This window comes from Aquila chrysaetos, chromosome 6, assembly GCF_900496995.4.
Source record: "Aquila chrysaetos chrysaetos chromosome 6, bAquChr1.4, whole genome shotgun sequence".
NCBI lineage: Eukaryota > Metazoa > Chordata > Aves > Accipitriformes > Accipitridae > Aquila > Aquila chrysaetos.
In genome coordinates, this window is record NC_044009.1 from 231,849 (window position 1) to 248,824 (window position 16,976).

General features: G+C 46.8%; 1 protein-coding gene across 11 annotated transcripts in view; it reads right to left on the reverse strand.

Annotated features, from left to right (window-relative positions):
- Window positions 1-16,976, reverse strand: part of CAMTA1 (calmodulin binding transcription activator 1) — a 325,997-nt gene that overhangs the window by 42,002 nt on the left and 267,019 nt on the right. For 10 of the 11 annotated variants that reach the window (XM_030017247.2, XM_030017244.2, XM_030017243.2 and 7 more), the window contains 4 exons: window positions 13,472-13,612; window positions 9,263-11,118; window positions 5,849-5,975; window positions 4,949-5,083 (listed from right to left, as the gene is read on the reverse strand). In XM_030017247.2, the coding sequence (XP_029873107.1) occupies window positions 4,949-5,083; window positions 5,849-5,975; window positions 9,263-11,118; window positions 13,472-13,612 (2,259 nt within the window). Of the gene's footprint in view, window positions 1-4,948; window positions 5,084-5,848; window positions 5,976-6,740; window positions 6,756-9,262; window positions 11,119-13,471; window positions 13,613-16,976 lie in introns of those variants that run through there. The other variant, XM_030017251.2, reaches the window with a different exon arrangement.

Here is a 16,976-nt window from a genome sequence, read left to right on the forward strand (position 1 = left end):
TCACCTCTACAGACACTTTCTGAAAGCAGCAAAGACTTCAGTGGAGGGCAAACATACCTGCTTTCCACTGGAAATCTGTACTAAAAAGCCTTTCTAATTTGTCACGCATCTGTCACCAGAAGACCTCTGTCCTTCAGTTCAGAGGGGGTCTCATTTGCTTTTTGTTTTTCTTTCTTAAGAGAACCTCTCTACAGACAATGAATGCAAAGTGAGGTCAAATGGCTATAGAAGCACACGGCTTCTGAAACCTATCAGTTTTATAGAGAAAAAAGAAGAGGCTGCCAAGTTTATCAGAGATCAGGATCACACGAGAGTGCTTCCTGTATAAGAAGAAGAAAGGCTTTCTTCAAAAAGAAAGAACACTGCTATTCTAATTAACTAGAAAAAAATATGCAAGAACATCAGCAGCTGGTGTCCACTGACCATTTGTAAAAGATCCAACTCATCTGTGGGGTAAAATAAGGAAAACTCAGAATAAAACAAGCGTGGCTGTGTATAGTTCGGAAGACGGTGCGCTATCCTTTATAGCGCAGCATAGACACTGAAAAAGGAAGAAGCCCTTCAGAGGATGGCCACCCAATGTGCTGCCCCTTAAAAACTCCTTCTCCGCCCATTCCTTCACTTGGCTTCATACAGTCCTAGAAAGAGGAGGCATGGTGGGATATGGTCTCACAACGCTCTCCAGTGGTTTGCAGTACTGCTCCCTGATCCCAACGGCCAACACTATGCTCAAAAAGGTGGGATTTTATCCTTGCCCCAAGCTCACTACTTCCAAGAGCAGCAATTGCTATAAGCCAGGAAATTATTTAATGAAATGTTTTTCTCTGAGAGACACAATTCCGTTGTTTCACTCAAAATGCCCTCCTGTTCATCGCATCTCTCCCAGACCCCGAGCCATACAGGCACTGGTTAAATGTTCCCTGAATAATCATAAGAAGTACCTGCCTTTACAAAAACTTAAACCAAAAGTTGCTATAAGTGCTTATAAGAAGGAAGCGTGATACGTCATACCACTGCTGCTCTCTGCTAGGCGGAAGCAGATCCTGCTCCGACGCTGCACAGGCACCTGCGTGGATCTCATGGCATGCCCCTGTGACAGAAGGTACAGCGATGTCCCCCAGCGAGCAGCGTCTCTGCTCTGAGTCTGCACCGAGAGCTGCTCAGCATGCAAAAAAATTTGTGCTCACTTTTTCCTGCCGGGCACTGTGGCGCTCTGGTTTTGCATGCTTGGTGTCAGATGGTTCTCTGCTAACACATCTCTGTTGAAATCTGGAAACTTCTAGAGAGGTGTGATTCCAAGTGTGCCTACTATCTTAGCATTAACTGGGAGCCCTCTGTACCCGAAAGCGGCAATTTTAGGTACATACCTATTTTATTTATTGGCTTTGTTTACACCATATCCTTTCCCGATTGAGGTACTGCTGTCTGCCCTTTTACGTCCGGAGCTGTGCTACAGCCTGTGTAGCACAGCCAATTACTGCAAAAGCATACAACAACTACACAAGCCTTATAAGTGGACAGTGAATTCTCAGCAGGAGCCTGCAGAGAAACTGGAAGCACTACGCTGTGAGCTGGGCATGGTCAGGCAGCTAAAGACTTGCCTCCTTGAGACAGAAACAGAGGCTAAAGGTTTTTCAGGTATCTGCAGAACTGAACCAAGGCGGCAGATTAATTTTTGTCTTAATGTAACTGAAAAATATATGGTTCACATATAGGATGCCTTTATTTTTATTTTAAAGAGATCTGTGGAAGACAATTGTTTATCTAAACTTACGTAAGATGGAAATTGCTTATCCTCTTACTATGCTGTTCCTGGGGTATGGCTGACTGCTAACTCTGCCCCTCTTGCAGTGGTCATACTAGCTGGAATCATTAACTGTGTTTTAACAGTGTAGTGCAAATGAACTCAAAGTGTTCCACTGAGTTAATTAAAAAGAATTTTAAAATTCTTGTCAATATTTTGGGACTACAAATATTCCTTGAAAACCTTCCCTCAGGACTACATAACTGGCAGTAGGGCAAGGATTTGAAGCAGGGCAATTAAAGTAAACAGAGAAGACAGGGATTTGTGTATTTATTCTAGTGATAGAATCAACTCACTTTGGCTTATACCTTAGCTAGCTAAGCTAACATTTGTTCTCTAAGAATAAATGGGAAGATGTTGCTGGTCCTTTAAATAAGAGTGTAATCTGCTCCCTTTGGAGCACGGTGCATAAAGGCAGAGGCTTCTGATAAGTCATGGTTAGTGTAATTATTCAGTCTTTTTCCCTGAAGGGCCTCTGCAATGCAGCGGTCCTTTTACTTTTTTTTTCTCCTCCCTGTTAGCAATGCCCTAGTTTGTTCACTGCTGCAGTCCCCCTCCCTTCCACCATCACCACATCATAACAATCTCTAATTGAGAGCTTGCCCGCTAACCAGGAGCTCCCAGACAAACTGCAGGAACACCAGAGACAGCACTCAGCCACCTTCTGCAGCTCCTCTGAATTCACCAGCACAAGGGTTTTAAAACCTATCCACTTTGCATGCCACACTGGAGAGATTGCTAACAGCTGAATATCAGTCTCCATCGCATCAGTATCGGCTCTACTTCACACGCAATGTGCAGCCTCAGTAGCAGATGAAAAGCACCTGCAGACTCTTCCAATACTCAGAAGTCAAGCCAGCTCAATTTTGATGCTGAACATGAGACTATGTGCACTTCATCTTTAAGAGCTATTTCCATTTTTGTTTGCAAGTATGCCTCTACAGCCAAGTCACAAACCTCTCTTTACTCCTGCAACAACCACAGTGATCTGCCTCCGTTCTGCTCATGCCTACAAAACGTTGGAAGCAGTGTCGCCCTGACTTCCTTGAAATGCCCCTCTTGCATGTGGCATGAGAAACACAGCAGCTACAGGCCAGAAAGCGGAAACAAACTAAACGTTTGTGTTGTGTGACTTTACAGGGAGGGGGCGAGCCAGGGAAGGACGCATCAGTCCGCTGCTAATATTGATGGATAACCTTCAACAGCTGAAGGTACAGGCACTGTGCCACTGAAATAATGCCTGACGCTACTTTGAAGGACATTCTGTTTTCTTATTATTTCCCCCGACTTGTCTCCAAAAGCATCAGCTCAGACTCTGCACACGTACACACACCGCTCTGCCAGAATCCAGCTAGAACTGGCTCCTCCTCACCTGCCCCTGGCGCTCACGTTTTACAGATGAATGGCGGATGCTCTTATCAGCAGCGTCAGGGTGCTCAGTTTTGACTCACATGACTAGTCCCTAGGCTCACAGCTGCTAATGGTATGGAGAAAGCATCTAATGAATGTTTTAATGAAGAAAGCTTTTTCTGTCAAGGCTTCCCAGAATGAGGGAGCCTACCAAAAACCTTTCAAACAGCACCTGCCTACACTGACATGTAGCTGGCCTGAATTAAGCTCAAAACTGTTCAGTATTTCTCCAGTTAAAGTAAAGCAGTTCTAAGTATTTGCCATGTCCATCAAGGATAGAAAATAACACCACCACCACAGTAACATATGCTTCAAATCTTTGTAATGATAGCAGTGTTTTAAAGGCATTAAACTGGTGTCAAAAGTAATATCCACGGTAGATTTCCCAAAGCGTGTGTTGTATTACAGTTACCATGTCTGCAGCTGACAGACAAAATAGGATGAGGTTAACTGACTGAGGAACAAACTGCATCAGTATATTAGCTCATTATTTCTCTTGCCTTCAGTATGGCCCTGTGCAAACAACCACTCCTGTGGCTTCTTTTGTAACACTTTGTAACATTAATATTAGTTTCTCAGCTATGAAATCTCTGAAGACTAAGGATCTGACCTTACCGTATTTGTCTCCTGTATTTAGCAGGGAAAATAGACACTTAGCAAATGGGTCACCAAGCAAGAGCATTGGGACTTTGCTAAGATCCACAAAATGCACTGCCCTAGCAGCTGACTCCCTCTGATGAAGAAAGATGAAAGCAGTGTTACTGGTCCTCTCCCAGCCTGTCATACAAACCAGCTCTCGCCCTGCATCTCCTTGGTCTGAGTTGGAAGCTGCGACTCTCTAGCAATCGCACTCAGGAAGGGAAATGAATGTTTCAGGCTCCTAAGTTCTCCTGCTCTCCCTTCTCTTCTTGCTCCTTTACAAAATGCATTTTGGGGGCACAGGGTTACCAGGTAAACCTGAACCTAAAACTCGCAAGCACAGAGTTGCCATACAAATCCAGAGCCTGTGTTCCCATCCCTTGGTGCGACATTTAGGTACCAGAGATCTGTTCTGATCAATCATGGATTCTTCTGCCAACTGCTTGGCTAAGAGCTAACGCTATTAGGGTGTCCATCTCATCCCTGCAAGGCACGAGGGATGCTCTTATGAGCCTAAAAAGGCTGACTGTGGCTGTTATGTGCCAGAGCGTGCCTGGCTTGCCATTAGCGCAGACTGCTCTGGCACAGAGCTCTCAAGTGTTTGACAGAATCTGTATCTGCCCCATTTGGTAACTCCTAGGTAACAAGGTGGGATGGGGACATCACAGCAGTAGCTGACTAAAGTCCCTTCATTCCTTAAATTGCCTCACCATCTTCCCACTTCCTGCTTATGTAAATACACATTCTTCCAGACAAGGTCAAGTTTCAGAGTTCTCAGGGAAGACAACTGCAGGGTAGATGCTCCTCTCCTGCTAGGGATGGGCAGTCCCTGTGTTGGGGAAACAATCGGCTTTCTGTTCAGACTAAGAAAACACTCCCCTTTGTCTCCTTCCCATCAAATGCAGCCACGTTTTGTTCACATCAAAAGAACTTATAAGAAATTTCAGCAAGAGGTCTTTGATTAATTGTGCAACAGACCCTCCCCACAGCACAAACTTGCCCCTCTACATCCCTCCCCCACACCAGGAACTGCTCCTCTCATTCACAGTCCTACCATTCGGTGAGCTTTGTTAAAGAACATTGCATGCTTCTTACCATCCAAGGACAGCCAGTCATGCTGGGAGGAAGGCAGGGTTGGCAGAGCTCTGGCTTTGTATTCAAACACCACAGAATTGGAGATGATCTGATTGTTGAAGGCAACTTGCAAAGTCACAAGCCCAGTGTCATGAGCTGAAAGGAAAGCGCATGTGGTAAGACAGAGACCTCCCCGCAGAAATGGACAGCTAGGTATTATCCCATTGATCTCCCATGTGCTAAGCAGCAGGCTGAGAGCAGATGCAATGAGGGGAGAGGGGGCGTTTGACAATATTTTTGTGACTAAACAACTGAAGAGTCCAAAATGCCAATCTGTATTTTCAAACACGAAGGTTGTAAGCTTAAGAGTCATCTAATGGGTTGTTTTGGCAGGAGGCAGAATCACATGTGTTCCTAAAGATTAGCCAGCCTCACTGCATTTCTAGTGGGAAGCTGGGGCCTAACGACAACATCAAGTTACTCTGCATGCACTTAAAAGTCATATACGGAGGGCCAGCACTACTGAAAATCTCTGCAGGGAGGTTGGAGGTGTTCTCATCCTGTAAGTACCAAGGACAAATTGCTGAATATAGGCAAATTAAGAGTCAGCAGAGCAGTGAGTGCACCCCTGAGTAACAGTTGCTCTTTAAACTGCTACTTCAAAACTAAAGAAATGCTTAGAATTATTTTAAAGCTAATTCAGAGCTTCTAAGTAATATTTGTTGTGATCTGTTGTGACATACCAAGATCCTAAGCTGCTCTTCTCACATTAAATAGGTCAAAGAAAAAGGAAAAGCTTCTCGATGTTTATGTGCTATCATTCACAATGGGTCCATGAGTTTACTCAAGGCATATACATGCCATTATTAGGCTGAGAACTCGCTCTGAAACCACCAGCTCTAGAAGAGAAGTGTTCCTTACCTGGGCAGTAGCAGCGCAGTACCCCTGGCTGAATTAAAGATGCAGGCACTGAGATCTGATCAAACAGACAGCTGTAATTATTGCTGGCTTCCTGCCATGGACCAGTAATTAGGACTTTTACTCCTCCCTGTGAGGAAAAGAGGGGGAAAAAAAAAAAAAAAAAGCATTACAGAAGAAGCCATTCCCAGAGAGGACCACGCACTGAAATGGTTGAATGGCAAACAGCATCATGAGGGCTAACAGAGGCGCCAGGCTAACACAGATCCTCGGCAGCAGTCAACACCGATGCCCCAGTCTCCCCCCACTGTGGAGAAATGCAAATAGTATTCCTTAGGAGAGCATCTTTGCTTCTCTTCGCTCGCTCTGGTCCCCACTCCTGCCCATGCACTCAAGCCCCGTGCTTTGCCAGCGTGACCCTCACCACAGACCGCCGGCCTTTCTCTTGCTCACGTGCCAGCTCCCAGAGCAGTAACAGCAAACCTTATCAATGCTGTGGGCCAGACATCCCTCCCACCAGGCAGGTCCCGGTAACTTCTGGGTGCTCCATCCCCACCTCACGCCCACCATCGCCTCCTCAGGCTCCAGGCTCGTCTCCTCGCCACCGAAAAGCGCCATGGCTCAACCACAGCAACCGAGCTGCATGTTTGCCATCGCCGCCCTGACCCTGCCGAAACGGAGGAGCGCGCGTGGGACACAAAAGGCGACACATCGCCTCCAAAGTCACACCTGGAAGCCCGAGAGGAGCTGGACCGCGAATCCGACAGGCCGCCACATCGGAAGACCTCAGCTAAAACCAGCGGCCGCACAACTGGCGCTTTTCTGGGTACCGGGAGCTCGGTTAAATAAGGAAGCAAGACGACAGGGGGGTGATGCGGAACGGGGCCGTGCTCGCCGAGAGCTCCTTCGCCCGCAGCTCCGGCACCCCGGGCCAAGCCGGTCCCACACCTTTGCCCCTGCCCGGGCTCTGCCAGGCTCGCCGCCGCGGGCCACCCGTGGGGAGGGAGCCCTCAGCCTCTGCCTCTCCGGCCGGGCCAGGGACGCACCAGCTCCATTCGCGCCCAGACCCGCAGGAGCGGGTCCGGCTCCCGCGACAGCAGAGACCCCCCACCCCGGGCCAGGCCCCCGCCGGCGCTCAGGCGAGGCCGGGAGAGGGGCCGGCCCGGCCCGGCCGGGCTGCGGCCGCGCCGCCGGCCCTGCCCGTCCCTTCCCCGCGGCCGTGCTGCCCTCGGGCGGCCGCCGGCGGGAGCGCGGCCCGCCCGCCCTCGGGAGGCGGATCCGCCGCGGCCGGCGGCCTCGCACCCTCCGGCGGAGGCGGGACGCGGCTGCCGCGGCCGGGCAGGCGTCCCGGGCTGTGGCCGGGTGACAGCCCGGGCGGCCGAAGTCACCCCCGCGCCTGGCCCGCAGCGCTGGGTGCCGAGAGCCCCCTCCGCCCGCGGCAAGAACTCGTCTGGAGACGGGAGAGCTGCTGCTGGGATCCTTCCCGAGTTCAGGACGCGAGCGGCGAGGGCTGCGTAGCAGCTGAAGAAACCCAGCAGCCGGGGTACTGCTCTGAGCTGCTTGCAAACGACAGCCTTCGAGGTCCGGGTACGAAGCCACGCAACCAGAAAGCAATCCTGGACCTGCCTCGGCTTTGAGAAACGTTCTGGTGGGTCTGCGCGGATGGATTAGGCCTTGTGGTCTGCGTAAAACAGAAATAAAACACGCTCTGCCAGCACGAGTCGAGCGAGTCGTTAGCGTAGCAATGGATGACAAATAAGAAGTTTCCACGGTGGCAGCAAGAAAGAAGGATTTGCACCGGGAAGGCCGGAGGTTTGCCGTTAGGTTTTTTTGGTTGATTTTTGGGACCTTCTAATGCAAGCGAGCAAGAGTCAGACTGGCTGTCTGGACAACAGGTACGGCAGAAGCAGTGTCTGTAGCCCAATGTAGCCAAACGCCCCCGAAATACTGTGCTTCTTGCAAACAAAGCCTACCTGGGTTCTAACAGTTGCTAACAGGCCATCATTGCATTACTGTTGCATGTTAAACAGCCAGTTAGACAACACTACTATTGACCACCACAGTGCTGACGCTTCAGTTTCTATTATACCCCAGAGAAGCAAGACCGGCACATTCAGACCCAGTTTATCACCAAGAGCGAGAGAAGGTAAACTCCAGCTGGTGGTGAGGGGTAGATGATCAGTGACCACCTTGTCTCTTAGAGGGGACCCTGGATTTGGCAGCTGGCAGAGGTGAGGCCCCTGGGCATCTCCTGCCCCAGACAGTCCCATATCTCCCGGTCAGCTGCAGGCTGGGCAAACGGCCAGGGAGGCAGTAACGAGTGGCAGGATGCCTTCAGCTGCCCACCGTGCCTAAGCCTGCACCGCCACCTCGCTGGCCACGATGGACTTGTCTGGAGAGAGAGCGCGACTAAATGGTGGGCAGAAACTCCTGGAGGAGGCTTTTCACCAGTGCCCATCGGCCATTCCTGCATGCTGGCAACCTCAGTTTCTTTCCATCTGCAGAGTGAACGCCCATGTTTTCACACCAAGTCCCATACTGCAGAGTACGTGACCTCTTAGAGCCACTGAATGCCAACTCATCGCCTGCTCCTGGAACACCGTGGTCCTGGAGCTGTCGCAGGATCATTCAGCTGAAGCTTAAAGCCACCTCACCTGCTTATTACTGGCTGCTTCTGCAGCCTCACCCACTAGCAAACTTGCCATCCAGTGGTGTCAGATGCACGCTTACTGGGGGTGGCATCACAGGACTGATAATCAGATAGCACTAGTCAACGGGAACAGAGAGATCTTTTTCCTGAGCAGTTATACACCCCCACAAGGTAACAGATGCAACAGTGCTCCAAGGCTGGGCTTACAAAAACACAAAGGAGCATTTTTTTTATTCAAAACAACCTGCCTCTCCATTACTGGCTCAAAACAGCCTCTTTCCTCCAGCATTCCTTCACGTCAGAAAAGTCTGTGCTGCTGACATTTTTAACTTGTGGTGCACGTGACTGATTTTGGATAGCCTGTGGGATGGAGGTAAATGCTGAACTCATTAAGGCAATGCAAGTCAGGAATTATTCTAAGAACATCAGAGCCAGATGTAAGGATCGGCTCCAGTTTGCAAACTCTGTGGCTGTAACGTGGCTAGGTAGTACCATGAAGCCATCATGTGGGAAATACTTTGCTTTTCAATGAAACAAAACATTTCTGTTCGGATGCTTCCTAAGTGAAGAAAGGGCCCTGTCAGGGTAATGAAGTGCGTAATTAAAAGTACGCTCAGACATGCAAATGGTCTTGGATGCTTGGATGCTAAGCGAAATATTTTGAAAGCCTTGTCAAAGCTTTAACAAAACAGTTCTTGGGAGCCCTTATTAACAAAGCAATGAAAGATAAGGCAGTAAACATTAATGAGTAAAAGCCCTAGACTCACCTCAGGGTAGGACCATTCTGGTGAATAATCTGTCACCATGAATAAGCGCCCACTCTGCTGTAGCAACCCCAGAGTGCCTTGTGCCGTAGCTGCTGAGACCACCTCAGCCACATGCATGTATGCCATCGTGCTGGCTCCATTCTCTGTGCTGCTGAGCTGCATGTTGGCTTGCTGAGGACTGCAGCAAGGAATGCACATTTCAGCCTGGTTGTAGGTTGCTCTGTTACTGTCTTCAGGCTGAGACAGTCCGGCACTGTCACTTGACACCAGCTGGTGTCCATAGAGAGCATTGCTCCCACCTTCTACCGAAATGAAATCATTAATCAGATCAGAAAACTGGTTGCTGAAGGAGATGTCAAAGTGGTCCAAGTTAAGCTCCATGTTGGAGGAGTTATTTAAGCTGGGATGGGCCACAGGATAGAGTCCCTGTACCATGTTTCCTTGGAGAATAGGGAGATTGTTCCCATTCCTGATACCCCCATTGGCCTCGGGCTGCAAGTAGTGTTCTGTGCTGCAGGCTTGAAGATCCCCTGATTTAAGTAGATTTTCGTTCCCTTCTGCCTGCTGGGAGGTCTCCATGGGAACTTCAGCTTCTGCAGTCATAGCCTGGAAGTTTGCTTGGAACTGCATGAGCTGGAGAGAAGAGGTGGACTCTATTCTGGTTTCTACTGTGCCGTTACAGTTGGAAGTGGTTTGGGATGAGGACTCTGTTTTCACACTGGGGATTCCTAACGTGTTCACAAATGAGCCACTTGTGTCATTCAAATTGTTGTGAGTGTTTTGCTCAAGGGGAAGAGGTTTGCTGGCATCCTGCAGAAAGAAGCTGGGGGAAGGGGTCTGATGAACATGAGGGCTCTGGACGGTCTGATTGAAGCTGGAAGAATAGTCCTTATTGGAGTCAATGGCACTGAAGTCCATCTGCTCCAGGGTGGTACTTGGGCTCAGACCTCCTCCAGATGGAAGCAAACCTGAACCAGTAGTGAGGGTGAGAGTGTTAGATGCAGAAGTGGAGGAAAATGCTTCTTTGGACATCTGTTGTTCGAAAGAGGTGTCCTCAGTTTTAATTTCTTTTGTGAGGGTTGTATTGAAGTTGAAGCTACGTTCCGTTGTGGGTGACTGCCTTATGTTGGTACTGATGCTGTCACTTTTCATACCGCCTCCACCATAAGTCTGCCCTTGCTTGGGATTGTTAAGAAAACAGTCTGGGTCAAAATTCATGGTGGTTTCTGGAATTTTTCTATTTCCATCTAAAGTTGTGGAGAGCACAAGTTCCTCAGAGACAGTGCTGGGTAGCATCGACAAGCTCTCCGAACTGCCGGTTGTTGGAAAAGCAAATTTGTGTCCATCTGAACTCACAGCAAGTACCAGTCCTTGTGCAGCTGCATCTGAGGACAGAAGGTGCTGATTTGGGCCGGAGGTGGGTGACATGGTATACACAGCTTCACTGGTGACTTCTGACATAAATACGGTGGCACTTTGTGACAAACTTCCCATAACTGATGCTACAGCCATACTGGACACACCAGTGACGGCTGGGCTATCTGCCATATCCGGGTCGCTATTTAATCCACTGCTGATGGACACAGGAGAATTCTGGGTCGTGTCAGGGACCTCCACCTGGTTGGTGGAAGAAACCTCAGTGCTGTTTTGATGGAGCAACACCGGTTTCGCCACTTTACCGTTCCTCTTCTCTCGGCTGGAGGCCTTGCCGTGACTGTGCTCATTCTTGCCTTCAGAGACATCGTTATTTTGTACCTCTGAATGAGTGCTGTACCCACCTGTCCTTGGTTCGACCTTTGGTGATATGATGCGATGTTTGGCACTGTTACACTTGTGATGCACACTGCTTCCTGCCCCTGTGCCAGAAAACAACAACATTTGCCATTCAGTAAATACAAAATTAAGACAATGCTAGCTGCGTATCTTATGGCTGTAGCAAAGGAGAGCCGTGCTTACACGCGAGTGTGTGTGTGAGAGAGAGTGAGCACACGTATGAGAGAGCAAGAGACACCTTGGAAATAAAATTCATTTCTCGCCAGTGCCAGATTTACAGCTCCCTTCCTGTCAGACGCATAGATCCATTGCGTTCAACAACAGCCACCTCAGAACAGGCGTGTGCGCACCTTTCCGCTCACCCCACATAGCACGTACCCCCTTCCTCCCTGCCCCGATCAGACAACACATTAGGAGGAGAAGAATCGTCATCCATGACAAGTTTTGGAGTTATTTAAATGTGCCCCATCTCAGCGCAAAGTCTGCAAAGCCAGGGCTGTTGCTGTCAACTGTGGCAGAGGGTTTCTGCCTCGCAGGATCTGTTGCATCTGCACTGCGGACAAGACCTCAGCCTGCTGCGACACAGATGCTCGGCTCTTCCCGCTGGCTGATGTCGGGCGGTTTGACAAGCGCTCTTGTGGGCTGGATGCTGACTGGTAATCTGGAGGTGACAGATGCCATATCATGCTCCTGTCCCCAGCATCACCCCGCCGCCTAGATTGCAACCCTTATCTTCTTGTCATCATGGTGTCTATTACAGCTGCCAATCAAATTATTAAAAAAGTAGTACATTAGCCAGCACAAAGAAAGCTTTCCCTCCCATAAGGATGGCGATGCGTTTCTCTTGCCCTAAGCTGTTCATGTGCTGACAGATAAACATTTTGTACTTTGAGAGGTCACACGCAGAGTGCACGATTAGTATCGGAGCAGCTGAAGAACGCTCAGGAAAAGGTCACCAGAAGACAACCCTCCACAGAGTTCAGCCAGCTGGCGCCTTTACTGGCCCGACAGAAGATGAACATCAGCCGAGTTCCTGGGAGCCTGGAAATCAGGTGGGATGAAGTAACCAATTCTATCTGCAAAGGCATCTTAGCCACAAACTCTGGTGTAGGGACTGCTTTTGTTGTTAAAAGAACAACAGCCCATACATTTTTGATGTTTCTTTCCTTAATTGATTCATTTTCCCTAGAATGAGGTAAGAACATTAATTATGGTACTGTGTAATGACTAACGGGGGAAAGAAACCTCCTCCTTATAGCTAATGGCTACAATTATAAATGCCATCTTCCTGGTAACATAAAGCACCCATGTAGCTGCTGCAATTTGCTAAATCTTTTGTTCCTTGCCCTTGAAGGGGAACTTCTCTGTTATGTGCTCAAGATTTGAATCGGGTCACTTAAAGTAGTTCAGGACAGTGCTTTTGAGACTAAATGCAATATTAAATCTCTCTATTCTCCTAGGTATAGAGATGAACAGGAACAAGGGAGAGGCTTTCACGCTGCTGTCTTTGTGGATGACAGTAAGGAATTGGGAATGTATGTGTCAATGTGCAAGCCGTTACAAAACAAAGCGATACTGTTATGTTAAAAAGCATGCAGCAGACTTAGCACAAGAAAAAACATCAAAGGGAAGAATAAAAGGATTCGTGTTCAGATCTGCAAGCCTGGATCAAATGCTGAGCCTTAAGGGTTGAATTTTAATCCAAACTCAGGTATTTCAGAGGTCATCATTCCTACTTAAGTCTTGATTGTATAATGCCACTGCCCAAAAAAAGAAGGAAAAATAAACCCTTTGAAGCACTGACAGCTTTCCTTTATAAGTTTCACTAAAGACTAATTAATGTGTCATATATTTTAGTGACCCAAGTACTAGGAAGGGGTGGCTACAAAGCAGATGAGTTGGAAAAGTGAATCACACAGCTTCCCACTCTCTCTAAAATGCTAATACCAAGGATGCTGTTTCTTGCTGTCGTAGTCTCACTCAAAACAAAGCCATCTTCTTTAATAGGAAAGAAATCTGTATTTTCATCATACCTAAATAAAACCTATCTTATCCCAATGATATCTTGTAATTCGCCACCTGAGCCCATTTTCTTCAGCAAAGTGGGCTGCAGGGCAAGGAGTTCAGAGGGTGAAGCTGGAAGAACATCAAATTTTGAGGCTTTGGTAACAAAATTTGAGCATGTAGAGGAGAATATGCCTTTTTGAGCAGCTCACATATAGACAGCATTCATTAGAACCTGCACATTACAAAGCATTGACCTTTTTTCCAGAAGTTCCAGCTGCATCTTTTTATGCTCAAGACTTCTTCTGTCACCTCTGAATTCACTGTCTCTCAACATTTCATGATACAGCACTTTAGCACTTCAGTAACACAAACCCTACCCCAAGTCTGGATTGAGCTGCGATCAATTTGGTGCCCTCCCACGGTACTCACCCAAGGTACCAGTGCAGAGACAGTTGTGTGTCCGAGGCTGCGGTTTGGTCTGGTGACTATCGAGGATCTGCTGCACGAGCTGTTCCACCGAGAACCCTGAACTGCTGTTTCCATTGCTGCACGTCCACTTAATGCCATGAACTGTGAAGAGAACAGTAAAACTTCCCATCAGAAGCTTCAAACACACACCAGAAACTGTCAAAAGCCACCCCAAAAGAACAGCAGAAACCCATTCCTGCTGCTTTTTGTCAGAACTGAAGGAGACCTATAAAAAAGCAACAGTAATTGTTATTGCTTTACTGTTCTCTGCTTCCCAATACCCATAGGCTTCCAAATGCAATTCCTGGATTAGGTACATACAGAGGAAAAAAACCTCACTAGAGTATCTTTCTCTATTTCAGTTTGCCATTAATGGTGGCTCTCGAACTAAGCTGAAAAATTGTGAAGACTATCTGGATAGTGCACATAACCTTCACTAAAAATCTGAAAGCAACAAAATATTTATGTTTCACTGAAGTAAAACAATACAATTCCAAGGAGCATTTTGGAATCTTTTTCTAACAGGAAACCAAAATTAGTTAGTTTATAATAATAAAATCAGCAGCCAAAAATATGCCAGTATAATGGCAAATAACAAGCTTTTTGCCAGGTCTTCATTGTCAGATCCTGGTTGGCAGCAGTGAAGACTGACTCATTTTTTGGGAGTCACTAACAGACACTGTGTGAGTTCCTCCTCAGACTTGGACAACTTTTTAGTAATTTGGGAAAACAGACAGGAGGGTGACATTGCAGAACATGTTGCAAACTGAAGGTCTCTTTTCCTGGGGACTCTTTTGGCCTGTTAGCTATTTAAATAAGAACGCTAAGCTGCACGCACATAAATTATTTGAATAAAGGCTCCCTCTCAGAATTTTTTAGATGCAGAATTTCACATATTGAGTGTATTTTCAACCAGACTTACAAAGGAAATAGCACTTCTAAAATATTTTCTCTGTAGTAACTGACTCAAAGCATCTTCTGTCTTCTTTAATGTCTCTCTGAATGATTTATACATGCGTATTATTTATTATCCTTTGTGTGCACCAGAGCTCACTTGCAGATTTTGGAAAGTGCTGGTTGGTGGCAACATAATTTCCAAGATGTCCCCGTGCCTGGCAGCTCAGGTCTGAAGAGCTGCTGCTTTTCAGGAGTGTCTTTGTCGTACTCTAGCAAAGCAGGTTTTTTGCATGTTGTATTCTAAAATCCTTAACCAGAATATACCGAATCAAAGTTAAAGTCATACGGACTTCAGCTTTGTAGGATTAAGCTCTAAATACACAGATCCCTGCATAGCGAAGGTCCTCGATGTGAGGTCATGAAACGCTGGCAACAGCACATCGGGCTGATAATCGCTATACAGCCAGAAGTATCTGCAGACTCTGCAGCAACAAGCTGTAAGCTGCTTCATGCAGGAAGATCAGAAGCAAATGAGGGCACATTTATGACAGCTAATGACCGTTGTCAAAGAGGCAGGACATCGTGTGAATCTCCTATTCTCCTCTTTGATGCTGCTTGTTTAGTATGTCATAAGCAGCCGGTGGAATGAAGTTCCTGGATCTGCTCTGTGAAGTGGTTTTATTGCTTTTTTAATCAGCTGTTGCTGCGTTGCCTCATCACCCACTGACGTTACTTTGCCTAAGAGCATCTCATCTTGGTCTAGTTTTATATTACAGAATTCGCGTTTTTATTGGCTGGGCCCAATAACTTGCAGAAATATTGTAAATAAGGTTTACAAGTATTCTTCCTCATATCACTATTTAAAGTGCTGCAGTTAGTTTAGCAATGAGTCCCTCTGTGCTTGCTTGACAACTGCGTTTATTGTTATCGCACCCAACAGATTTTGCTTTCTAGTACGTTCACAATTTTGAATTTCCTCTTAACATTCAGTATCTGTTATTATGTCTAAGTTTAAGTTTATATACGCTTACCGCTTCAGTACCTCCACTCACATTCATTTTATTATTCTAGGCATATTATTCTGTCACGTGTGATGTTATGCCTAATAAGTGATGTTTGAATAGCAGTTTTGCAAGAAATACATTGACAGCAAGATTAAAATGCAGTAACGTATTTGGAATACTTTCGGCTATACTATATAAAGTTACTGAACTGTAATTATTCCTGAGAAACTTTGCATTAAGTTCTTTCCGGTTACTTCAGAAATGCTTTGCTAAAGAAGTAAGCTCACATACATGTTGCTAGGTATCAAAAGTCTATTTTACAGCAGTATGTCAGAGTTTGCTCCCTACTGCTGCTAAATCCCGTGATGAGCAGCATATTACAGGGGACAAGTCTGGTAAGTGAATCATGTCTCATGGTTTGTGTACTCTTGATGATGGTTCTTAAGTCTGAATCAAGCTGTGAGCTGGAAGCTAAGAAATAACGGACAGCTTTCTAGCTGGCTACATATAGCACCATGCCTATTATTTTCAGATCTCGAGTATAACAAAGTCCCATCATGGATCTATTGCCGCTGAGGAAAGGTCCTTCCCTAGCCTTGCTCCAGCTGATCCTAATGGGCTCTGGCTCCAGCTTCTGTCCACGTGGTGTGACTTTTTTTTAGTGCTTATGCTCCCTGTATGTTATGAAGGTTATAAAATAAAAAGCCAGTGAAGGGTGACAGATTGCAAAAAAAGAATGTCTGGATGCTTAATGCAAATTATCCGCTATCTTGGCATATCCAATATGCAGATTTTCTCCCTCCTCCTTTTAAAGAAAAACTCCTGTGAGCTAGTGAGTTGTTAATACTGAATACCAAATACTATCAAGATGGCTTTTAACGTGTCACGCTTGGCTTCCTGACACATAATGAATCAGCAGGAAAGGAGATTTCTATAGGGAAGAAAGTGCATTATGGAAGGAGGGTTAATAAAAAGCACACACACATGCACACTCTTCCTGTTTCTTAGTGGTTCAAAAAGTAAAACCACTGTAGAACGACATTTGATTAAATACAGTCATAATGTAGGAACACACACAAAAAAAGGAAGAAAGACTGAAGCTTAACAGAAGTTCTGGGAAGTATTTTAACCCGGATTTCTGTTCAGACTCCTCCTGCATTTCCTTGTAATTTAAAATGAAAGCTGTGCACTGCTCCAACACTTTCCTTTCCAGTGATACCATGAACGGGTCTAAAGGCTGCTGCATTAGAGCAGCAACATATTCCTTGCCACGCACCCTCTGCACAGTGCCAGTAGCACTGAGGCAGCGGAGCTGGGGAGAACTACTGCTGTTTCACCGGGTGCTTGAAGAAGAGAAGTGAGGCTGGAGGAAGGTCCACAATTCAGAGTGCTAAGGCTGCTCCTAGCAGAAATGCCTCCAACCTCTTTTTGTGAGCATAGGCTCACATCTTTCTTCTCTTTCTTCCCTTGTGAAGAAAAGACAATAAAAATGACCTTCCGATATTGGCCCAGCGACTCCCCGTTCATTAGCGCTGTCAGGACTTTGACCATCACAAGCAAAGGAA